The sequence below is a fragment of the Tigriopus californicus genome, chromosome 2, assembly GCF_007210705.1.
Source record: "Tigriopus californicus strain San Diego chromosome 2, Tcal_SD_v2.1, whole genome shotgun sequence".
Classification (NCBI taxonomy): domain Eukaryota; kingdom Metazoa; phylum Arthropoda; class Copepoda; order Harpacticoida; family Harpacticidae; genus Tigriopus; species Tigriopus californicus.
In genome coordinates this window covers 1,443,364-1,468,498 of record NC_081441.1, presented here as the reverse complement: position 1 = coordinate 1,468,498, position 25,135 = coordinate 1,443,364, and the positions used below count along the sequence as shown (strand labels likewise).

The following is a 25,135-nucleotide window of genomic DNA, read 5'->3' as shown; positions in this document are numbered from 1 at the left end:
CCCCCGACCTTGAAAGTGCACACCGAACGTTGTTGCATATTTTTTTTTGTTAAATACTTCTCTTTTTCATTTTTTTATTCATTCGTCTCTTTGTCATGTAAACAATCGCATGCATAATCACCAGATTAGCAGGTTTGCTGGCTGAGCCGCAAGCGGGAAAGATAAACTTATTTTGAAGCAATGCATGGGGAGCTGAGAAGGTAGACTGAGCGAGTGAACAAGAGTGAGAGAGACACACAGAAAGAGATAACAAGCCACCCCTCGCACTTGATGGTGCCCAAGGCCTTCTGTGGTCCCCCTCATGGATCGCTACTCTCTCGCTCATCGATACACATATTCAGCCACCTCTGTTCTATCATTTCCAGGGGGATTCCTCGACCCTGCGCGAAGAATCTCGTCCCTGGGTCGTCTGTCCACCTCGTCCTCCTCAACAGTGCCCAAAAGCGGGTCCAATCACGTGGGTGACACACCTCACGGATTCGGAACCGGTCCGGCACGTCCTGGAATAGAAACCGGATTCTCGATACCGGCCACGTCCACACCCATCAAAGGCCACCACCCACCCACGGGCTTGGCTCGCGAAGCTCGTGAAGCTCGTGGACCCCCCTCAAGCTTGCCCTTCGGGATCAACCGATTTCCGTTCGCTGGTAAGGCAATACATCAAAGCTTGGGAGCCCATTGAATAAATGCATGATAGATAATGATAACTATAGAGACTCCAGGAAAAAAATGAACAAATATCAAATGTATATTGGTCATTTGGGGCATTTTTCAGTAATAATTACGAGATACTTTTTTTAAGTCCTTTAAAGGTAATGGGAGAGTCTAAATGGTTCTTAAAATTTATGCTTTTTTTGACAAAGTATGTTGTGTAGTGTTTGGAATTGGAAAAACACCTGAACTGGGGTCGTGGGTGTTTTCAAACTAGCCTTTTTAAAACTTGGATAGAACAGATTTTGACTCTTTTTTTAGTGCAGAAAACTGCAAACTGCAAAATTAGCAACATAAAAAACAGTAACGAAAAAAACTCCAATGGGCATGTGTGAAATTAAATATGCAATCTCCAACTTAAAAAGCAAAGTTGCTGTCCATAATGATGAAGCACATGATTCTCTACTCTCTTCCTTTGTATTTTTTTGTATTTGGATTGCAAGGGACTTTAAACATGTTAAGGAACGGGGCAAACAAACTGAACCGTGATGAATTATCCTGCTGACAATTATGGTATTGACAATTGAGGGTTGCATTAATGATTCCGTTCAGCGAAATCCTGCAAATGGGTAATCACCCAACTAAAGTACCAAAATCGGAATCGGTTAGAGCTTTTCATATGTTGTTTTCTTGTTCTTCATAATATATTTTTAAAAAAACAGTACTGGAACTGGGAATCGTTTTTTTTTGTTTTTCAATACCTGGAACTGAGAACTGTTTTCTCAAAAAAAAAAACAGATTTTCTTTTTTTTTTTAGAAACACAACATTGTTGTTTTCTGTATTGACACCAAAGCTCAAAAAATGATTTGTTTAATTGTGCGTATTATTAATTGTAGCTTTCCTCATGTCAGCATGTCAAATGAATGAAAAAGATGAACTTGTTTTTTTTTTAGAAATAATCCTATTCTCTTAAAGACCCTGACTCTTTTGTAAGGTGTTTCCTCTTTGGCTCCATATTTGACTTCTTTTTTCAAAAATTCCAATATTTGACAACTGAAAACATTATTCCTCAACTTTTTCATCCCATGTTTAGCTTGTTTTTAAATGTTTCATTGAGTACTTTGCCCATATTGAAATAAGCATTATTGAACTATTTCCACTCTGAAACTTTAACCTCAATAACCTTGTTCCCCTTTTTGATCCCTTGGCAGACGAATCGAGTGTGTCGGGCCAAAGTAGTGCCAGCCATCAGACCGCCCTCTCGGCTTCCCCTTCAGTTGGAGCGGTCAAGTCTGCTGCCAACGGCCACGCCCTGATTGCCCAGCGAGCCCTGGGAGGCGGAATTACCCCGGCCGGAAGTGGCGCCCTCCAGCTTTCTCAGCACCCTCTCACCAAAGAAGACGCGTCCTCCTGCTCGACTTCATCCACGATCTCAATCAGCAACGGCGGTCAACCCGGCTCATTGAATCCGACTCAAGTGCGTTCGATCTCCACCCACGCCTCCGCCCCTTTTTGTTCGCCACGCCTTAGCCACGGTGGATGTGCCAGTGGGGGCGAGGAGGACTCGGGCGAGGGTCTAGTTCAGATCATTATTCGGCCGGATGAGGATGGGAGGTTTGGGTTCAATGTGAAAGGTGGGGCGGATCAGAAAACCCCCATCATTGTGTCCAAAGTGGGGTGCAACACCCAAGCTGATAAGTAGGGGGAATGATGACATAAATCATTTGAATTCGTGTGAAGGAAGCTGACTAACCGGGTCTCTGTTTATCACCTGGCAGGTGTTTCCCCAAACTCAATGAAGGCGATCAGGTAGTATTTATCAACGGACGAGAAGTGTCTGGACACACCCATGAGCAAGTGGTCAATTTCATTCGGGCCTCGCGGGAACCTCATTCCGGAGAACTTATTCTGGCTGTGAAACAGGTAATTGATTATGTTGATTTACCTTATCGTACAATTTACTGACGAGAGATTCTTAGTAATTAGACCTCGGAAAATAGTTAGCGGTGAAAAAGCTAAACTCCATGTGTTTTGAGGCGAGCAATCTTTTTTGACCACTTTTATATGCTAGTTTTTCCAGCATTCTGAACCTTTTTATTGTCCTTTTTGGTCTTTTCTGTTTCTTGAGATAGCACGCACAATGACAGATAGAAATTTTCATGGCATTTCTCTTCCTTCCTGTGAACCTTGGAAAAAAAAAATAAACAATCTTAATAGTGTCTTAACATGTCGCGAAACCTAATTAGGAAATTTAATGTAGCGCCGGTCAAATCTAACAATGTGCCAAGTATCTTGGATAACCCGGGGAAAAGTTACTCTCAAAAACTCTTTTTAATTTTTTGCTATTTTCTCTGTCTTTTTTCCCCCATTCCCTCAATAAGGAAGAGTCATTGTGACCCCCAAGGCAACTTTTGCTCGTCAATTTCCTGACAAAATGAATGTGATTATTGCCCTCTGCCTGACCCACTGCCTTGGCCTTTTGTTCCAGAATGTCTACATGGGAGAAGAGGTAGAGGAACCAGAATTCCAATATGTTCCGGAGAGAACCTCTGAGGGTTCAATGGGTGGCGGCAATGGGCCCTCCCAGCACGGCACCCGCGCTAGCTCGGATCTGGGCGTGTCAGAGCGTGTTCCCGAGGGAGCGCACAAGGCCCTATCTCAGTCCATGCTTCTGCTCGCCGAGAGCACCGAATCCAACGCTGTCTTCGGGCAGTTTGAGCAGCTCTCCAGGAAGAATCCCTCCTTGGCCATGTCGCTGTGCCACGCTCCGTCCAATCTCGATAAGAATCGATACCGCGATATATCGCCCTACGACGTGACTCGTGTCCTGCTCAAGCAGTGTCCCTCGGGCGACTACATCAATGCCAACCACGTGGACATGACCATCCCCGGCTCGGGCATCATCAATCGATATATCGCCACTCAAGGGCCCCTGAGCACCACCAGTGCCGACTTTTGGTACATGACGTGGGAGGCCCAATCCACGCTGATCATCATGCTGACCACCATTGTGGAGCGGGGCCGGGTCAAGTGCCACAAGTATTGGCCAGACATGGGCGAGACGTTGCGCTTTCCCGGCGGGCTCGAGGTCAAATGCACGCGGGACACACAACAAGGCAGCTTCGCATTCCGCGACTTCCAGCTCTGCATGACCAAGCCCAAGAAATCTGCGGCGAGCAAGAAGCACCGATTAGCCCGGAAGAAGCAGAAGACCAAGGCCAAGAAGAACAGCCCCTCGTCCTCGACCACGTCCTCATCCCACTCGACCTCCTCCTCCTCGTCCTCGCCGTCGTGCTCAACGGCATCCAATTCCGAGGGCGAGGAGAGTAGCGGGGATGACCTTGAGGAGGAAGTGAGACAGGTCAGCCAAATGGCCTACTTGAGCTGGCCGGATCATGGCGTGCCCGAGAGTCCCGACGAGTTCATTCACTTCGTGGAGCAAGTGCGGACCCATCGCCAGGGATGCTTTGAGCCCACGATCGTTCATTGCTCGGCCGGGATTGGCCGCACGGGCGTGCTCATTCTAATGGAGACGGCCATGTGCCTGATCGAAGCCAATCAAGCCGTCTACCCGTTGGATTTGACGCGGCAAATGAGAGATCAGAGGGCCAGCATGGTTCAGACTGGGATCCAGTACAAATTCGTTTGCGAGGCCATCCTCCAAGTGTACAAAAGTGGGCTCGTTAAGCCTCTGCCGGAATTTTGTCAGCCCCTCGTACCAAACAGCGCCAACAGTAAACCACCCATTTCATAGTGCGACAGTGAATATCAATCAGTCAGTGTATGTACTTCTATTCCTTCCGTTTTGTGGGTCGACCGCACAAAAACAAACGTCACCCCAAATTCATCCTTCCAACCTTTTTCATCACCATATCCATTGCCACCTTGATCAACTAACTCATGTTTTAATATTATTCATCTAATATTGATCGACTTCCACTACTACATACGGCCATCGCTTTGTTCCGACGACGACTTCAACCAAACCTATCTGGCTAATTGTTACCAACCATCCGCGACCTTCACCATATCCAGGGACAGGTTCGCCGTCTCCTCCTCATTTCTACCGAATGGATGATAAACCGAATCGATCATGATGATTTCCAATCCTACAGGAGACAAACCACCCAATCATACACACACACACACCAATTGGTGGGTAACACGATACCAAATTGTGCCGTCAAATTGATTTCTGAACTCGGTTTGTCTGTACAAAGACACCACCCGACCGACGACCTGTATGAGTAGCTCCATGAAATACATTCTAGACCCAAACATATCTACTGATGAAATCTCGTTTTTCTATAGCAGACCGAGGAGCTACCTCCTGTTCCCGAAACAATTAAAGTTTGTTATACCCTTGAACATGACTGGACGAACCAATGCAGTGTGGATAACCAACACTTGGCTGAAATACGTCATTCAATAGTCTAGGGATGGATCACGGAAACCTTGAATCCACCGAACCCAATGTATCCAAAGAAATAGTAACAGAGAATTGAGCAGATGCAGATTTGTGATGCGTAGGCTTTGGCAAAACTTGCAGATACAGCGGGCCTTTATAGACAACAAAGCTTCGCAAATATTAAGTAAGTTGGCTCAAAAACTTGCAAATAAATCTGCCTGAATTTGATCACTAACAAATTTGGCTAGGCATTAATGGCTAATAGTCCTTTTCATTCTCCTCTCCCTCCTCTCGTTGCGGACAAACAAACGGAAAAATACAAGAACACCCTTTAAGATGTCTGACTTTAACAAGATATTTTTCGCGGACCGACTTATTGCTGATCTAGTCCAAAACCATTAATACACCGCCAACCTTTCTGAGAGATCTTTCAAATCCTATAAGGTTAAAATTACAAACACTTTGTACATCCAAATAGTCATAAACAGAGAGCTATAGATGGTATACTTGAAGCAAACCAGTGACTTCTCATCATCATCTGTTTTCCAATAAATTGTGCTAAAAAGGCCAATGGTAAGTTTAGAAACAGTAATGCCTTTAATGTTACTCACCAAAAACTTGTGAAACTGTGCTTTTCCTATTTCTATTTTGTTGGAAACAATGACGGCCAAAGTGTTAACGCATTGTCAATCATACAGTATATGTATAACCATGATTGTTTGGAATATTTACCCATAGAGAATTTGAAACGCCTACCAGAAGAATTGATGATGTATTGATTGTGTCACAGTACTTGGGGAATATTTTCTTTTTAAATAATTTCCTGACAAAGTCTAGCATAGAGCTTATTCTCTGGTTTTCTACGTTTGTTCGTCAGTATTTCACCTAGAAGAAGCAGAGGGCTCTTCCTCCGCCCATTGAAAAGGACTACCGGCAAAAGATTGGTGTCCACCAGAGGGCTCTAGTCTTTCACTTTACTAAGGTCGAACAAAAAGACTCTTACTGCAAAAAACTCGCCCCAGTACCAGCCCTTCTTCCATCCTCAAACCGGATTCAATCTTGGTTTTCCATCCTAGTGTAAAGCCGGCCTTACTTCTATAAACTCTGGACTCCACCCTTTTGAAAACTCCACTTTTCCATGACTTAAGGTTGCTAACAGGGAAGTTTTTTTAAGCTTGATAATTTCTAATGTTTTTTAACATCAGAGGTGTTTGTGGCATTGTTGCAAACCTTGAACAATTGTTAGTCAAGACTAGGGAAATATCAACGAGCTTCATGAATGGCACTCATTATTTTTGGGCTATTTGGACATAACTGAAGAGTTAGGTTTACCAGCCTTAACTTCCAAGGTATTTTAAGATGCTTACCTGCTCGTTAGGTCGATTTTTGTGTTGTTGAAGATGGTGTAAATTTACCTGATTTGCCCTGTACGTATTCAATGTGAAATACTCTTAAACTATTTACTCAAGAAAATAGTAAAAAACTTGCAAATAGTAGTCAGTAATCATTTCAAAAGAGGCTAAAGTTCTGGAAAATGCTTCAAAGATTTGATTGAATGCTTGCAAAGATTGTCATTTTTGAAGCGGTTTTGAAGACAATTACAAACAGCAACGAGAGTCAACAAATCAGGTTTCTTCTTTTTCTTCCTTTGGTTTGTTTTTCACGGGCTTTTCTAACCGCTACAAGGAATGTAATCCCCAATACTATCAAAATGAAAGGATATGCACCATTCAGCGAAGGTACGAAAATGTTTCAAACAGTACGTTTTCTAGGGCATCCATACACATCGTCCCAGCCTAGGTTTTAGGGTCAATTGATACAATTGCTACGTTTTGCAGTTGCTGCTACCTAAATATTTAAATAGGGCATTTGGGAAATTTGGCGTAACAGACTTGATCAAGCCAAAAGAAGATTTTCTGACAACCAATATCTTAGCTCTGAACTTTGCTCTGAGCTAGGTCTTTCTGCCCTAAGTCTGACTCTGATATACACCGTGTACCTTCGTTATTTTCTCTATTCCAAATGTCCTTAATTCCTGTTCTTTTGCTCACAAAACCCCGACGAATTTTCCAGTAAACAATTCTAATTTCGCCGTCTTTGTCGATTCCACCGGTTGTGTAACAAGACGGACTGGATATTACGAACTGATTTCTGACTACTTTGAGATCTGACGAGACAGGAACAGTTATCACCAAGACGTAATTTTATTCACGTCGTTCAATAAAAATATACGTTGTTGGGGGGACTTCCGCCATAACAGATAAGGTAAGACACCAAATTGTTTCATGAATCTGCTCTGGAAACCGTTTCACAAGCAAGCAACAAAATGTCCTTCAATCTGACTTCGGAAATGGTCGTCTTTGGTTTTATCATCGTCATCTTGATCTTATTTTGTGTTTGTTTTTGCTACGACTCCTCAAGAAGGGTAAGCTAGCTCTATTGATCCCACAGATTTTCTTACCCCCCACCCATCTATCTATCCGTATGTATGTCTCATCACAACGTGAGAGCTCCACGGATCAACATTTTCATGATTTTGCAGCCAAATATTCAAAATCAGCAGCCTCTATTAAGGCCCGTCAACCTCCATCAGCCCGGCTCTCTAGTTTTCCCGGAACATTATTATAGTGGGGTCCAAGGGTTGCCAATACGTCAACATTCCTCCAACCCCAATTGGCCAAATTACTTGAGCCAACCCACCAACACCCTATTATCGACTGAGCAACAACAACCAGAACAAACACCGCAATGGGCTTCAACCGCTTCAACCAACGAGGAATCCGCACCCCCATCTTATGAGGAATATCTGAGCTCCCAAGTCAAGAGATATAATTGAAAAGACACGACTGATTCACAATTTGGTGCTACGCTTTCATTCGTACCTGCTGATTGTTCTAGAAACATATCCAATATGTGAGAGCCTTGGCTTTAATCCATATTAGCCATGTGAAGTAAAGGCAATTTAAGGAAAACCGTAGTGCGACATCTTGATCTTGAGACAATTTGTGAAGGGAGGATCTAGATAGACAAATGACCGGATCTATTTCACCGCTGCTTATTTATATCATATCAGATTGAGTGGCTTGATGTTCGTCGTTTTTAGCTCCAAAATACGTTTTCAAAAGCATTCATGAGCTTTGCGCCAACCACCCAGGATTTAGGGTCAATTAAATCTAGTGACCACAGAGGCTTAATGTACGTTTTGAGAGCACCTTCAAGCCCTCGAGATTCCAGGCTAGTTCGAACAATGAAGTCCACATCTCTTCTTTCTCGGGCGCCTTCATTGTTTTATGTGCTTCCCTCTACTAATATTCGTAGGGAATAAGTAGTAGGCCTTGTTGATCCGGTTGCATCTTTCAAGTCAGACTTGGACAAATTTTTAGATAGCATTCCTGATCGGTCTTATTTTCAAAGGCAAGGAGTTCTGCAGGCAGAGCCGTCCTTGTCAAGGGCTAGCCAGAGCTGCCAACTCTAATACGTTGGTGGATCAAATAATATACAAAGTGAAGTAAATGATCGGAATGTTTTCGTCTTGAGCTGATAGGGCTCCAATTCCAAACCTCACCACGGAATTTCAAAATATGTCAAAAGTAAAAGATTGTTTTTCTTTTTCTTGTAAAATCTCAAAATAGCTCAAAATGCTGTATCATTGTCCCTCAAAACACACTGTGATTTGTGTAATTTTTGAAGACGTGTTTTATAATCACCAGAAGTACACTTAGTTACACATTCACTTGAATTATAAAGACCATGCGTACGACAGGCAATCTTATAGATTTGGACTTTTCTGGAAGACTTTGTTGAAACTGATTTATTAGCAATTGCGTCTTTGAGGCTTCATTGATTTATATGTGATATTTGCCATGATTGTTGAACGCCGTGTGATTTCAATGATTCTAAAATATTTCTATTTGAGGCATTTTGAGATTATGCAAGAAAAGAAAAAAATACCTTTTTTTACTTTTGATAAAGTTTGAAATCCAGGCTAGGTGTGGCACCATATTGGCAGAGCATTCGCCTTCCAATTTGCGAATCCTGGTTCGATCCCAGGCTGGCCAAGTCCAAGCTTCTTTGAGGTATTTGATTGCAACACGAACTTAACAATTTCAGTGGGCGTATCTGCGGTCATTCTGGAGTGTGAGGTAATAGTTAATGTTGACTGTGATGACGAAGCGGGAATGTCCCTCAATTGGGGCACACATTATCAGATGACAGGCCGCGAGAGAGAGCTGCTGCGGCTGCTGCCATCTGAATCCGTAACAAACAAAATAAACAACATCGGAAATCCTCATTAATTTTGGGGGGAAATTGAAGTTTAGCTATTTCTTTTACGAGGGTTTCCTACTCCCTGGGGGTGGAAAACTAGAGAGGAGGAGAGTAAGTGGATTGAGGGCAAATCTGAACCATGCAATCGACCAGTTTCATGTCCGAGTGCATTGTGTCGACTTGGGGAGGCAAGAGTAAGAAGTGCTAGAGGTGGAGGAGTAGGAGCCGCCCGCTCCTTCCGTCCTTGGCTCCTCCGACGGCACTGGCTCTACTTACTCTTGCCTCCCTAGGTCGACGCAGAGCACGCACGAGGCCATGAATCTGGTTGACTGCATGGTTCAGGGTGGCCCGAGGTACCACGTTGCTCTCCGATTCGACAGTTTTCAGACCCAGGGAGTAGGAACCCGAGTGAAAGACGCAATTTTCCGTCATGTAAGATGAAAATGTCCGGTATTTTTTGGCCCAAAAGAAGCAAAAACAACCTGGTCATATCACTATTGGTTGAGAATTGCCAAGTTTAGAGTTTAGAGAAAAAAGTATTTAAAAAAACGTGATGACTACATTTCAAGACAGTAAGGAAATATCTTTGTCAAGTATTAAGTATATTAAGTAACATTCTAACCCAAACTCCCCAAACAGGTTAAAAAGTTACAATGGGGTTAATTCAACATCATTCAGGTTGTTACCAATTATTTCTTGAAGTTAGCAGTGTTGTACCTCAATAAAAAGTTTATATCTTCAATTCAAAGACCGGCTGCAACAGTTCTTAATCCCTTGATCAAAACTTGGCGTGCATATTTATAAATCTGTTGAATTTGAAGAAGATTTATGTATGAAAAGCATCATTGTTGGGTCACAGACTTTCAAATAACATCAAAAGATTTACCAAAATAATAGATTGCATTATTTAACGACAAATCTGAGTACAATAACTTCCTCTCGTGGTCTACCAGTATATCAAAAGGATGGAATATACGTAGGGAACCAAGATATGTAGTTAAATCAAACCAAAAGTAAAAGTAACAAGCGTGTTAAGGAACATGTCAACTTGGCACATGAAACTTCAATCCCTATCTAGGATTAAGGCACCTTTGAGCAGAATTGGGCCGTTCTTAAAGAACCCCAGTACTCAAATGAAACACATCCATGCTCCGTACTGTTGAGATGCATTATAAGAAATCAAATACAAGCAAAAAAAATTGCACTTCCTGAGCAAATTAAGAGGTTCCGCGAATATATAAGACAAATTTTCCGAGAGAAAACCTAACAAAAATATTCCGAATGTCACAAGTCATGGCTCATGATCTGCAATCAGTTGAATGGTGCCCGTCCTCTTGGCCCTGTGCTGTGAAGAGACTAAAGTTTTAGTATCTAGTACCAATTATTGTGGACCTCTATAAGTGTGGCAAACCAACTTTTCCTAGCCAACGGACTACTTGAGCTAAATACATTCGTCCGCGGCCAAAACCACACCCTTGATAACAGCCGTTAATGAAATCAATTTGGCCACGCCACGTAAGAGTGTCTGTGATCGCGAATGAATATTTTGCTACATACAAACCCAATGTATGATTTACAAATTTTCAAAACATCTGTGGAGCTCTTTTATGACAGAGGGTGGTTGATAACATCACCATGGAGAACAGTGTTGAAGAAGCCTTGTCAAGGTAACGTGACATTCATAGAAAACATATTACCTTTTGTCATAAATTCGAACAACATGCTTTCAAAAGGTGTGTTTTCATATTTTCAAAAGCATCTTCTAATTTTATCCATCCCATCCTCATAACTCCCAACGTCAATTTCAAGTGAAAGATTGTGAACAGTCTCTTTAAAAAGTGATCAAATGCTTTTTGTGCGGAAAAATATGTAATTATTAAACTCATTGATTTATAATACTCGTAACAACATGACATTATTACACATCATTGCAAGGCGTAAATATTTTTTGACCCAGCATAGAGCATTGTTGTCTAGCATGAATCCTTTTTTTTGAAAGAGGCAATGAATACCAGGGAAGTTGCGTCAAGATTATATGATGATAACTGAGGCAACCAAGACAAGCATTAAAAAATCTGTTTTATGCCAGTGATTTTCCATAAAATTCATCTAAATATTTACTGAAATATCCTATTTAAACAAAGTATGCTTTTAAACCCAAACTAAGCACTTCTGTTTCCATGTACGATCCAAAATATGTATCTTAAAGTCTGAAAAAAATAAGATTAAACGCAGCCCAAACTCAAAACCCTAGATTTGCATGAAATATGCTTGAAAACATAAAATTCGCAATGTAAACAAAAAAAACATTTTATGACATAATGATGACGTTTTACAAGATTTGGTATCAAAAACACAAGGCTGGTGGCATTAACTAAACTGTCAAAACCGAGCTTTGTAAAAATTGGTACATTTCTTTAACTGGTAACTGTAACTGGTTTTCTTCTTTGGATAGTTCAGACCATCCACACTGAGGTAAACCTATTACTCATTGTAACCCTCCTTGATTTCTGCTCAACGTACAAATCACTTTCAAATCCGATCTCTACTCATGAGGAAATGTGCTGGGGTTGAACGCAATCTGGCTTGTTTCCAATTAGCGTCAATTAGCAATCGGTCAAAAATCTCCACCTCAAATTCCTTGACTCTTCAAACCGGTTTGTTTTCTATGTTCAGTGTCTCGTTGCGCATTGAGTATGTACTATTGTTGTTCCTCTTGCCATTACTCTTCCAGCTTTTGTTCCAGGATTTACTCTCCCCTGCTCCATTTTCAAAAACCACTTCTCTACTCACTTACTCTCCCCTGCTCCATTTTCAATAACCACCTACCTGTTCTTCCAACTTAATATGTAACAATGTTTAAAATATATACCCACCCAAAACCCCCCCTTTCCCACAAATGCCCCGTAATGCTTGTTGCTACCGGCAAAGGAACAATTGGTCGCCTGATTCATTCATCTTACCCCCAAGACCTTTTTCACTTACTCAACATTCTCCCAGGGAGAAGTAAGTAACCAGGGATGTGAGAATAGACGAAAAAATAGCGGGCATTTTCACTTACCGTGGCGGAAAAGATACATTCAAACGGGGCATTATAGAGCCCAAAACGAAGACAATTTGACCCTTAAATCCGATATAACTAAGAAGCGGTTAAAAAAAGTTATTAACAATTTCCAAGTCAATGCTAATAACTTAATAACTAAGTGCACTCCCAATTTTCTTCATATTGTTCTTGAAAATTTCATGTTTTTCAATGTTTTTATTATCTAAGATTTTATTTGGGCTAGAATTCGATAAGGCAATGAAACCAAAGCTGTTTCGTACGATCTTCTGAATAAGAAAAATGCCCAAATGTAATTAGGTATTTCTGTGGACAAGTACTTGGTAGGGCTTTATGACCACCGTGTCTTCTTATGCTGATGATACAAAATCAGCTTGTGGTAGGAATGGTCAACATTCTGGTAGTCTGGTGGAGGACTTGGACCGAATCGTTTCTTGGGTCACTGAAAGTAATACAGCCTTGAATGGATTCAATCCCCTTTGGGCCGGCCCATTTGGGTCGACACCATTAAACACTCCTCATGTAAATAGTGGAGGACAAAATATTAAGCAGATCTTGACCATGAAGGATTTACGTGCAGTCAGGAGTCCAAAAAAAACAGGCTAAATAGCTAAAACGACAGTGGTAGAAAAAAGTAACTTTTTGAGCCAAATGACAAAGAACCCTAGAGGAGAACAACAATATTGAATCACTTTTAGCACACTAGGATCTGAAACACACGTTCAATAATCTACAGGATCATTCTTTTTGTATACTGCTAATTTGTAAGTCTTCCCCAACATTTGATACTTTGGGCTCAATTTATGAAAAGGCTATATTGACGAAATCTGCAGAAAATATCGGTCAGACCGGGACAGAGGCTATTTTGATGCATTTTGTGGAACACTTTTACAATGGGCACACACAACCACGTGAATATTTTCAACAAATTGAAAAGCTTTGTTCCATAGCTACCTGACCTAGGTTCAATTTGATCAGTTCCCGACAAAAGCACTCCTTTTCTTATCTTCTAGCTTGCCAATTTGGCACTTTGGTCAGCCTGATAATGACACTAACCGAGCACATTTTGTGCACAAACAATTCGGACTCATCATTTATTTCGAGCAGATTTTACGTTTGATCTGTGTCAAATGAGGATTTGGTTTCAGTGTAACTCCTCTTGTATTTACATTCCCCCACAGTCCCTCGAAGTTCATCCATCACTTGGTTGTCGATTGATGACTAGAAGGACCTTGATTGATCAACTTGGGGTACTGAAGTTGAATATTTTGATATCACCAATTGAGGGGGGCACATTGTTTTTGATCGCACTATTTTTCTTCTCAGACAACAGGAGGGGATGGGGGATCGTTCAATTGCAAGCAGCACTTGGTGATCCTTGAACCCCAGGTACTCTCTTCTCATCTGTTCATGAGGCTTCATCTTGTTCTTCGTGTCAGACTTGCTTAAATAATAACAGTTGTGTGGATGATTGTGAGTGTTGTTGAATATCGTCATTGGCTATTAAGAAACGTTCATGGCGTCACTGATCATGGCTTTGAATTCCTTGTTGTGTTGGGCCTTGGATCCGGTAGCGGGCGAAGGGGCAACCTGAAGCGGATAGCGAATACGAGCGAATGATTAAAAGACCCTTGCACATGAAACCCCCAACGACCGCATGGTTCTCGCGACTACGTAAGGTGTATGTGTGTATGTAGAAACTCTTTATCTTGAATTGCCTTACCTCTCGCCCGACATAATTGATTCGACGATCATATCCACCCATGGCAGTCTGGAACCGAGGTTGGCAATAGGTCCAGGCTCCTTGGTTCTTATGCTCCTCTTGAGCGAACACCACTTCCGCATTCGAGTACTTGTCCAAATCCATCTTGACCAAATCGAAAGGAAACGGGCTGATCTGTTCGATCCGTGAGATGGCAATCTTGTCGTCCAAACCTGAGGATGGCAAACAGAACCGCACTCAACTACAGTATAGCGTTAATATTGGCTTTTGCCCCACTCGTTCTCACCTTGGTCTCGTCGGGCCTTGATGAGGTCGTAGTAGACCTTGCCAGTACAGAAGATCAGCTTCTTGACGCCCTCGGAATTTTCTGAGGCCGGTCCCTCATCGGGGATTGCTCTGCGGAAGTTGGTGTTGGGCAGCATCTCGTCGAAACTGGATCGACACTCCGGGTGACGGAGCAAGGATTTCGGGGTCATCACGATCAGAGGCTTTCGGAAGGGAAGCGCGATTTGTCGTCGGAGGATGTGAAAGTAGTTGGCGGGCGTGGAGCAATTGGCCACGATCATGTTGATATGAGACAACTGCTTGATCTCGAACTCATCCTCGATGGGCGGGAAGTACTCGGGGTCGTCGGCCGAGAGCTGGAGGAACCGCTCGGGTCGGGCCGAGGAGTGCTCGGGTCCCATACCCTCCATCCCATGGGGTAGGAGCATCACCATACCCGATTGTCGCACCCATTTGGCCTGACCACTCGAGATGAACTGATCGATGATACATTGGGCCGTGTTAGAGAAGTCTCCAAACTGAGCCTCCCAAAGCACCAGGGCATTGGGATTCGTCATCGAGTAGCCCAGTTCGAACCCGACCACGCCGTATTCAGACAGCGAGGAATTGCACACAGAGTATGGGGCCTGTGGATGTGAATACAAACAAGTCTCAGAGGGTCACGATCCATGCCTGCCTGCCTGCCTGCCTCCCTCCTTCCCTCCTGTGTTATAAAGCTAGTATGGAGCTAGCTCACCTGATCCGGATAGAGATTGGCCAAGGCGTTATAGGTGGACATATCCTTGGTTTGATGATGAAGCACGTGGTGTCGATGGGAGAACGTGCCACGCTCGACATCCTGTCCGGACAGACGGACGTGGATTCCTATACACAGTCAATAGACACTGTGTGAGTGTGAGGTTTCAATCCTCCCTTTCCCATTCAATTCATGGCGATCTTACCCTCCTTCATGAGAGAGCCGAAAGCGAGGGCCTCGCTCAAAGCCCAATCAATTTGGCGGTTCTCCACCATTTCCATGCGGCTTTTCAAGATACGCTCCAAGCCTCGGTGGATTTTGAAGTCTCCGGCATTGGGAGGGCCGGACGAGAAACGCTTGCCAATGTGGGTCAAGGTCTCTTCATGCACACCCGTAGGAGATCCCTAAAGAACAGGATCCAAGTTAACGATGGGAAAGGGGGAAACTTGAGAGGGATGGGCGAGGGATGGGCGGGGGATGGGGGATTACCTTCATGGGGTCTTTGCCTTCGAAGAATCCGGACCACGGCGAATCCAACCAATGCTTGTGATAGGTTTGTTTCTCCTCGCCGGCCTTCTTGTAGGCCTCTTCGCAAATCTTGTCATACTTATCAATGACCTGGGAAGGATTGCCGAGAGCAAAAAAGGAGCGATGAGTTCAATTAGTGCCATTCAAAAAATAATAATCGAATTTTGCGTGCTCAATATGATCCTTACAGCGTCGACTTCGTCCTTGGTGACAACACCCTCATCGATAAGCTTCTTGGAGTAGATATCGAGCACGTTCTTGTGCTTCTTGATGATTTGATACATGATCGGCTGGGTGAACATGGGCTCATCGATCTCGTTGTGACCAAACTTTCGGTACCCGATCAGATCCACCACCACATCCTAAAGTTTCAAAAAGTTGTTGAACGATCAACGAGCTCACAAAGAAAGCCCCTTTGCATTGGCTAACCTCTGCAGACTTGCTTACCTTGTGGAACGTAGATCTGTATTCGGCGGCTATGTTGGACACGTGCATCACGGCCTCAGGGTCGTCGGCGTTTACGTGGAAAATGGGTGCATTCACAACACGGGCCACATCCGTACAGTATGGCGAGGACCTCGAGAACCTGATGGAAAAAAAACAATTGTTGTACTCTCTGGTACTTATTCGCAAAATAATACCGATCTCATTTACTACCCAAGCACTTCCTTTCATTGTCACGACCAAGGATATACTAAGTAATCAAACTAGTTGCCGAACCCGAAGTCAAGACAAGTCTATTGCATTGAGGAATTGGCTTGTTCTTTTTGTTACCTGGGGTCGGTGGTGAAACCAATCTGGTTGTTGGCCACGATATGGATGGTCCCTTGGGTGGTATACTCGGGGAGTTCACTCATGTGAAAGGTCTCGTAGACCACCCCTTGGCCGGCAAAAGCTGCGTCTCCATGGAGCAACATGGACATGACCTTCTTGCCCTCCGTGTCACCGCGATAGAATTGCTCAGCCTTCACCTTACCCTGAATGAAACAAAGAATATGAACCATTCTCTATATGATATGAACATTGAATATGGACGAGGTTTCGTAGAATCGCTTCGGAACTTTTTCAAACTCAAGCGACGAAACCTCAGCCACTCATGGATGTGTGTAAAAACATGGCACAAGTACCTCCACAATGGGATTGACCGCCTCCAGATGCGATGGATTAGCCACGACGGCGAGACGGATGTTCTTATTGGTGGCACGATTCAAACGCTCGATATAGGTGCCCAAATGGTACTTGACATCTCCAGATCCCTCATCGGCGGCTTCCAATCCTTCATGAAACACCCAGGTTAACTAGAGAGTGGAATGGTTTTTCACACCCCTCCAGGACAAGCTTACCCGCGAATTGGGTGAAGATCTGCTCCAAAGGTTTCCGACACACATTGGCCAGCACGTTCAATCGTCCACGATGAGGCATGCCCATGACGACGGACTCGACGCCGAAATCCGTGGACTTGTCCACGATCTGCTTCATGCACGGGATGAGCATTTCCACTCCTTCAAGACCGAACCGCTTCTCCGAGCTCCACTTCTTGGCCAAGAAGTTCTCGAAACCCGCGGATCGCGAAATCCGGGCCAAAAGAAGACGCTTCTGATCATTACTCAGCTTTAACGAGCCAGGAGTCTCCATGCGTTCCCTGATCCAGTTCACCTGGAACACAACGCCCGTCGTGGGTCAGTCCGTCAGCACATCAATCATACCTAGACCATGGAAATGCCCATTGATCCGCAGCTGTGTACCTGATCCAGGTCGTGGATGTGCATGAATTCAACGCCAATGGAGCCACAATAGACATTCTCGAGGCGAGTGATGATTTCGCGGAGAGGTAGAGCCTTTTCCTGAAAATAACGAGAGAGTAACTTTTTATCCTGAAAATGAAGCAAAAGTGTGGAGGTTAAAAAAATCCGAGGTGAAAAAAAAAACGAAATCGCTGAACCCGCCACCTCGAGGCAACTACGAATTAGTATCGGATTATTAGTAGTGAGTCAATCCGAAAAATATAGATCGAACTTTGACTATGTTAGTTCTTCAATCATGCGAGTCCGGAAAACAACAACAAATATTTGAACAAAATATCAGAAAAAAACGTGGCAAATTAGGAAATGTGGTCGATTGATTTACGTTTGGCGTACACCATAAACACCATATTTTTTTTTCTTTCTTCATTTCAAAGAAAACCAAGCCTCCGGAAGATTCAGTGCACTTCTAATATTTTGATTCCTCTTCGGTATGTTTCTTAAAAAGATTTAAATGTGTTTCGTAAATGTGTGTGCTTTTTCGGTCTCGAGTCATCAATCATGCTTAGTGTTCAAGTTTGGGATGCAGTCGGACTACTACTAATGCTCGGATAGTAACATCGATGGGACATAGTAGACACCCTTCCCACGTGTAAGTAGGCCGGTAGGTACCTTGCCGCCAATCCACGTGGTAGAAGGCAATTGGAACACGCTGTCCATGTCAGCTTCTTGGACGGTCACACTTCGGATGATCAACTTTTGGGCATCATCTCGGTTCATGTTGTTCAGGTTCAAAGGATCCGTCTGAGCGGCCAAATGGCCTCGGACCTAAATGATTTCACAAAAATTAACAAACACCAAAGAATGTGTGTTGAAAAGCTCGGGGAGAAGGAAGACTGGCTGGCTGGCTGGCTTTGGTGGATGGAGGAAGAAGAATCGTGTACCTGATAGGATCTGATGGTGGCTTGGACGGCCAAATGGGCGTCTATCACTTTGGAGGAAGGTTTGGCACTCGAGCCCATTTCCACACCCGAGAAAGCTCCGGCCAAGGCCGACAAGGGGACTGGAATTTCAAACAACAGTTCCAGATTCAGTTTGATGGTCATGAGTGAACAAGCAAGGGACCAAGGGACCAAAGGACCAAAGGACCAACACATTGGAGAATGAATGGGGTCTTATAACATGTGTTAGTATGGCTCAGTTCAGCTTTAGGATCAATTAACCACATGTCTATTGAATGGGCTTCCTCAGTATTAACGTGGACATAGAATGGGTCGTTCCGTTTTGCGGCCAGAATTAATCAATGCATAATTGGGGCCACGAAGCAAATTTCAACATTATCTTACATTTGGGTGCTCGGGATTGTTAACTGAGTGGCACCCCTCAATGTGACACAGGTTGTCCATTGTTTCATGTCCGTCTATTATCGACATTGGGCGTGGCCTTCCACTAAGCACGTCCCAGAACCCAGACCCACAACCGGGTGGATTCATACCTGGAACTCGTCTTCAATGACTAATTGTATACTGACAAGCCCTGAACTGGACATGGTCATATATAAGCGTGCCTAAGTGCGTGCCTGCGTGCGACGAGAAAATCAATTTTGCGGTGATTGGACCTTGAGGAGAATACGGAAGGACCCCCAACTGGATCAAACTGGAATCGACCCACCATTTCCCCCCTCCCGCAAAGAATGAATGGCCTAACCCTTTTCCGGCTTTGAAGTCGGATCTCAACCTGCTGGACTTGAAATGACTCGCCCCTGTCTTTTTCCCTCATGACAATAATGACAATGGCACATGGGCACGATAATGAATTAGCCCCGGTTGAGCCAATCGGGTGAGCAAACTAACACGTGGCGGTGAGATACGACCTGCTGTCGTCACGCCTCTATGCATGACTATTACTACTTAGCTTACTTTCATTGGCTTTGGTGTTGGCCAAATTGGGTGGCGGCGTGTAATGGGATCCGCGGAAGTAGGCGTCCCACGAGGCATGCACGCTTTTGGGGTCGACTGTCCAGGATTCGTACATCTCTTCGATGTAGGGGGCCGCCGTGCCGCTCAAATGGGACTCGTCCACCGAAGACGAGGAGGCAGGGCGCAGGGCCAAGTACGATTTATGGACCGGACTGGCCGTGCCATGAGGCGTGGTGACCACCCCACCCCCTCGCACCAGCGAGGACAGGGCCCGTCGGGTGCCCGTGGCCGTACGATGCATGCTCCTGCGTGTTCACTCACACCCGAATCAAGGCCGCACTTCCGTCTGTGTCCTTGTGTCCTTGTTTCCCTGTGTCCCTTGAAGGTGGCTCCTGAGCTTCTTAGCCTCTTGGCCTCTTAAGCTCTTCGTGTCTTCACGTACGTCTCAGCCCAATGGACGACGTATACATACAATCAGAGCAAGGACAGAAAAGGCACACACTCGATCAAGCACAAGTCCAAAGAGGGCGACCCTGCCAGGATTTCAGCTGTTGTGTTTAAGAAGGCTGATTTAGGCCTTGAGCAATGGCTGGATGGATGGAGCTGAGGAGAGAGAGAGAGTGAGTGAGGGTGGCCTTTGGCCCAGGTCCAGACACGGAAGGTGGACAGCTTGGGCTATGAGAGGCGCTAACGTAAGTAATCTGAATGGCTACACACGGCAACCATCAACCACTTGACTTGAGTAGAGGGATGCAAAGATAAATAAAGAGGCCTCGAGAAATTTGGCCCAACACGTAATGACTTGGCAGTCCTGTTGGTTGATAGAAAGCTTATAAACTCATCTGGCGACGCAGGTTGCCGGATATATAATCAATGACTTAGGTCAGAGTTGACTTATTTAAAGACCAATTATGACAAAAAATTAGCCAGTGGGCAATTTAATTCGAGGAGCTGGGTTTGAGGTGCCAGCAGCATCAAATGGGCCATTGATGTGGGAGATTGACGGACAGTTGCCCCCAAGTACAGGCCTGAGATTAGAGCTTCAGGCACAATTTGCAGGACTTCTTGGCAGTGGCCTGGATGGTGACCAGTGGCCAACTAATGCAAAAGACCCAAGAACATCGGACTTCTTAACTGGGCAGAACCCAAATTCTCGCGACATTCAATCCTTCGACCCATACTCAAATGATTTCAGACGCTCTCTGGACTTTCGAGCCAAATGTGCAAATAACACCCCTATCTCAGGTATAATTGAGATCACCTGGTAACGTTACAGGGTTATGTGGATTCCATGATAATCACGGCGACGCCATTTGCGCCTCCTTCCATCCAGGATCATGCGTAGAGCTCGTTGCCTGGAACGCGTTGCCGTTTATTGCACACCAAGGACGACTTTCGTCCCTGGACAGACAAGTAGTAGGTAACTTCCTTAACATGCTGTTTCGTATCACTGATCCCATTCTAGTGTCCGACTACGCAATCAGTTTCAATATAATTAAAGTGTGCAACAAAAGATATCGTCCAGGTCAATTCGATTTCTAGACGTCCACAGCACAACGTGTGTACTTTGGAAGGGTTTGACAGCTCCAAGGCCGTCTCCAAAATTCAGTCACTTTGAAAAGATGGCGGGAATTATTCAAAGTCCCGCCCGGGAGCCTTTGCCCACTATTTTACCCCCGATTTGTCAAAAAGCATCTATCGCTCTGGCATGCCAACGGGTCCGCCAGACCATTATAGTCACATGACTTGAAATGAGAATAACAATAAGGGGTATTCCCCACCGATTGGTGGGCGATCCTCCATTTTCAAAACTAAGCCTAACCACGGACGTCTAGAAATATGGACTGTGAACGAGATTCCCGCCAAATCAACCTGCTCTTCTTGGTCGTGGCAACTTTGGGCCATTTTTTTTTAAATTTTTATGTAATAAAGGAAGACATGTAGATTCCCTCAATTACAGGCAGGTCATTTTTATACAATTTATTTGTAAAGTGGTTCGTTTCAAAGTTATATTGTCAAAAGCTCATGTACTGACCAAGAACAGGCCGAAAATTCGAATTTTATATAGTGTTTCCAAAATAACTTTGCACATATCTTTTTCGAGTTCGCTAACCATAGTTTTGGGCTCAAACTTGGCCAAGAAGATTGATTCAACAAGAACCTGTGGTCGTCTTAATTGCTTTTTTTAGAATAAAGTGAACGGTTTAGGAGCAAAGAAATGCTTCCTTCCCTTCGGAGTACACATCTCTAGAAGTCCGTGGCCTAACCTAAAACGATAATAATGACTTGAGAGCGAAATGATATGTTTTTCAAGAGCTAAATGTCGATAATTTTTTCCCAAATTATGACACCGACTTAGAGAGATTTGGAGTGGGAGCGGCAAATTAAGCAATGGAGGAGCCCGAGAAAGAAGAGAAAGTGTACTTCATTGTCCGAACTAGCTTAGATTCTGTAGGGTTTGAAGGTACTCTCAAAACGCACGTGCACTTTAATCCTCTAAGGTCTCTAGAATAGACCCCAAAACCCGGGTTGGGACAAAGTTTTTGAATGCTTTTGAACACGTTTGGTATCAGCGAAGTACCTTTCGTACCTCCTTTGAATACTTTGAACATTATAGGTTCCTTCTCTTGATATGTTCATCGGATAAAGAATTCAGATCGTTTTAATTATTGGCAAGTTCAAAATAGTTAATTTAAGATGACTTTCCGGTATTAGAGGAGCATCTATCTGCTTTCTAATATGAGACCATAGGTTCTATCCCTGACTTACCAAGTTTAAGCTTCTTTGTGGTATATAGATGACAGCAAGATGAGTTGCTGCTTTAACAACTTAAATGGTCGAATCAGTGATCGGCCATTCACGAGGGAGAGGGCAGATCTATTGATGGTTGTGATAACTGAGAGGGAACATCTCATGATCTGAGAGTAGGCCGAGTGAGAGAGGTGCGATCTGACTATGAAAGGAACAAAGGAACAAGCAAACAAACAAAGAGACAAACAGTCAAACAAGCTAAAAAGTGATTTCGTTCCCAGTAGTACTGATGTAGCTAACCGAGATGGGACCGAAGATTCAATTGTTGTGAAGTCATTGATACTAAATTTCGACTACCTCTTCTAATGAGTTCCTCATGTCAGATTTTGTTCCAAAATTTGGCCAAGTTGTATTTCTTGGCTGGAGCTGTTCATCATATTTGCATTTGAATTGCCAATTTGGAATAAGATGCATTGTTTAAAGATACGAAGTTTTCTCTTCCGTTTCCAGACCACGACTCTACTTAGAAGTCCATTATTAAGGCCTAATATATTGTTAGGATGGCTTTTCTCATTGCTGCAAGCACGTAAACAAAGACAAATATTTGAAGTTTAAGTGGACCAAAAAAATCAATTTTGGTACCTGAAGGCCGTACTAATAACAAGAAACATTGTGAAGATCTTGAGAAGGACACTTCCCCGATCATTCTGTTACTCGTTCGAAAACTTCAGCGAAATAATATATTACCTTTGTAAAAAATCGGATCAAGTTATCCTTAATTAACAATAATTCCTTCTATGTGAGTAAGTTAGAGCAAGCGGGAAAACAAAATTATAAAAGCATATCTCGAAAATTCAAATTACGAAGATGCCATTTGATCCGTGCAGAACGTAGAACTGTCGATCCAAGTTCATGAAAGAAAGATCCAGTCGAGTCTCTGTTATGGTTCTATATTAACTACTGGTTTGTGTGGAGCGTTAGTGTTGGGTGCTGACAATTGATCCAGGATTGAGTGCTCCGCGGGACTCTTCGTGAGAAGGCGCCAACCAGGCCCAGCCAATCTCATTTGGATCCAAAAGACTTGACATACGGAGCAGTGTGTGCTCACCGTGTGAATTTCTCGGAGAGAAACTGCGTGAAATCGATCAAGGGGCACGTGGGAAATCGTTCGTCACAATTCTTGCCAAATTCGGTCACTTGATTCTGCTCGGGTAAATGGTTGTAGATTTCGTTCGACCATAACTCGAGATTGTAGCTCAAAGATTGGCCGTAAGCCAGATCTAATTCCTGAAACGGAGAGCATTTGAGATCGTGGAGGTTCACTTTGCCATTGTGTGCCATTTGGATGTAAATTTGAATTGTGTTTCACCCACTTCTGCCTCTATTCTAGGATATCTTCTTCGAAAAATCCATTTCAAAAAGTATGCACTAATTTTTAAGAGTACACTTGATTCCCCGTCGGGTCAAACGAGTGCAACCGTTTCTGCTTTCTCGAACCTCTGTCAAGGTGTCTAACTTATTCAAATTTTCCTTTGATGCATCCAAATCAACATTACCTTTGAATGAATGATTCTACTATTCATCAAAGTTGGATACTCACCTTGGCTCGATCTTGAGCCTTCCAGATCACCGGACTCATTTTGCAGATAAACAATTGGACGCAACTGGTGGCAGATCCGGTGCGGGACTGCAAACCCTCGATCAGATCCTGGGGTAGGGTAGGATCAAACACGGCATTTTGTACCTTCTCTGCTCGTGCAGAAGACTTCTCGATCATGGTGGTCAGGCCACTCAGTATACCATTCTGCAATGGAGAGATTTTGTTACACTTGAATGGAGTGGATGATCTTAGAAATGTTGAACTGGGTGTCACCTCTTGAATTAGGGTCCGATACGAAGGAATGTCCTCCTCCACGGTCTTAGGGACGCCCATGTAGCTCTTGAGGGCCAATTCACCCACGTAAAAGAAAAGCTTCATAACCATGGGTCCCAAGAGATCCTGCTCATAGCCCATCATCCTCATGAGATTGCCCATCAAACCTGGGGTTGCAGACTTTTCCAGTTGGTTATTCACTTGCCTCTGGTGAAAATCAGGATAGTCCTTTTCGTACGAATGTAGCAAACGATAATTGATCATCTGTGAATGAATCCAAAGTACATATGTACTACACCTCAAGGGTCTATAGAAATTGGCCCATAATCAATGATTTACCGATTTGAATGCATCGAAAAGATCCGCTGTTATAATCGAGGCGACGTTTTCACCTTCCCCAAATCCTTCCGACATTTTGCGGACCATGTCACCCAATGATCTTGGAGCCGTTTCATGATCGATTTGATCTTCACTTTTTGCTGCAGGTAGGCTTTCAGCCAAACCAGTAGAAACAAGACAGAAGAGCAGCCAAAGGAAAACTATCATTGTGAACTTAAAGCTAAACGGAAGACAATGTGAGTCCAAACTTGGACGAGGACTGACGAATTGGAAAGATGTGACAGTCGGCTCTCTCGCTCTGGCTTCATTTCTCTTCAACTGATTAAAAAGTATGAAGCCCCGAAGCCAAAACTTTCATAATATCGGGACATTTCAGTCCTCCATTTCAAGATGATTTCAGTCAGTGGATCGCTAGCTCCTCTAGCGGTTGTTTGCCGCAACACGCCTGAATTAAGACTTGTCTTAACTTCGTCGGATTGGGGGCGAATGTTCTGCCTTGAAAGACGCCTTCTTTCCTCCGCTCTCTCTATGTATTGGAGAGCATCATCATCTTTCGCTAAACGGTAGCCCCTCGCCAAATACAGTACTAGAACACCGTAAACTCTCTGACAGTGTTACTGTAAAGTTCTTAGCATCGTGGCATGAGGTTTATGTATTGTCCTATTGCCTAAACGTACCAAGATGGTCTGAAGCTCTTAACACCGTTCAAGAACGATCGAAAGAGAAACTCTAACGGTAAGGAAAACATAGTAGGGAATCACGTGGGAGCGAGAGAGGTATGTGAAATTCGTGTCCGTTTCACTCACTCTCATTGCTCTACATTACTTTCGCCATTTAACCGACAACTCAAAT

At 43.8% G+C, this 25,135-nt stretch overlaps 3 protein-coding genes across 8 annotated transcripts in view; 1 reads left to right on the top strand and 2 right to left on the bottom strand.

Moving 5' to 3' along the window:
• LOC131892760 (tyrosine-protein phosphatase non-receptor type 4-like) overlaps positions 1–4,934 on the top strand; it is a 17,149-nt gene extending 12,215 nt beyond the window's left edge. For all 5 annotated transcript variants that reach the window (XM_059242598.1, XM_059242600.1, XM_059242601.1 and 2 more), the window contains 4 exons: positions 366–647; positions 1,864–2,350; positions 2,431–2,575; positions 3,141–4,934. In XM_059242598.1, coding sequence (XP_059098581.1) covers positions 366–647; positions 1,864–2,350; positions 2,431–2,575; positions 3,141–4,406 — 2,180 coding nt within the window. In that variant the 3' untranslated portion in view covers positions 4,407–4,934. The remainder of the gene's footprint in view (positions 1–365; positions 648–1,863; positions 2,351–2,430; positions 2,576–3,140) is intronic.
• Positions 4,935–13,467: 8,533 nt separating this feature from the next.
• LOC131892800 (2-oxoglutarate dehydrogenase complex component E1-like) lies at positions 13,468–19,965 on the bottom strand. Of its 2 annotated transcripts, none has more exons than XM_059242649.1 (15): positions 19,321–19,965; positions 18,346–18,464; positions 18,074–18,229; positions 17,405–17,533; positions 17,003–17,315; positions 16,787–16,935; positions 16,434–16,636; positions 16,107–16,245; positions 15,848–16,021; positions 15,621–15,749; positions 15,337–15,535; positions 15,132–15,259; positions 14,397–15,021; positions 14,111–14,322; positions 13,468–13,977 (listed from the first exon to the last, which is right to left on the bottom strand). In XM_059242649.1, exons 1-15 carry the CDS (start codon positions 19,619–19,621, stop codon positions 13,891–13,893), a joined length of 3,063 nt encoding a protein of 1,020 aa, XP_059098632.1. In that variant the 5' UTR covers positions 19,622–19,965; the 3' UTR covers positions 13,468–13,890. The 2 variants fall into 2 exon arrangements, with proteins under 2 accessions (XP_059098632.1, XP_059098633.1); XM_059242650.1 differs by having other exon boundaries at positions 17,405–17,503; positions 19,321–19,962.
• A 2,958-nt stretch (positions 19,966–22,923) lies between these two features.
• Positions 22,924–24,565, bottom strand: LOC131893165 (uncharacterized). The gene is made up of 4 exons (XM_059243120.1): positions 24,284–24,565; positions 23,945–24,208; positions 23,672–23,875; positions 22,924–23,358 (listed from the first exon to the last, which is right to left on the bottom strand). Exons 1-4 carry the CDS (start codon positions 24,488–24,490, stop codon positions 23,176–23,178), a joined length of 858 nt encoding a protein of 285 aa, XP_059099103.1. The 5' UTR covers positions 24,491–24,565; the 3' UTR covers positions 22,924–23,175.
• Positions 24,566–25,135: the final 570 nt, after the last annotated feature.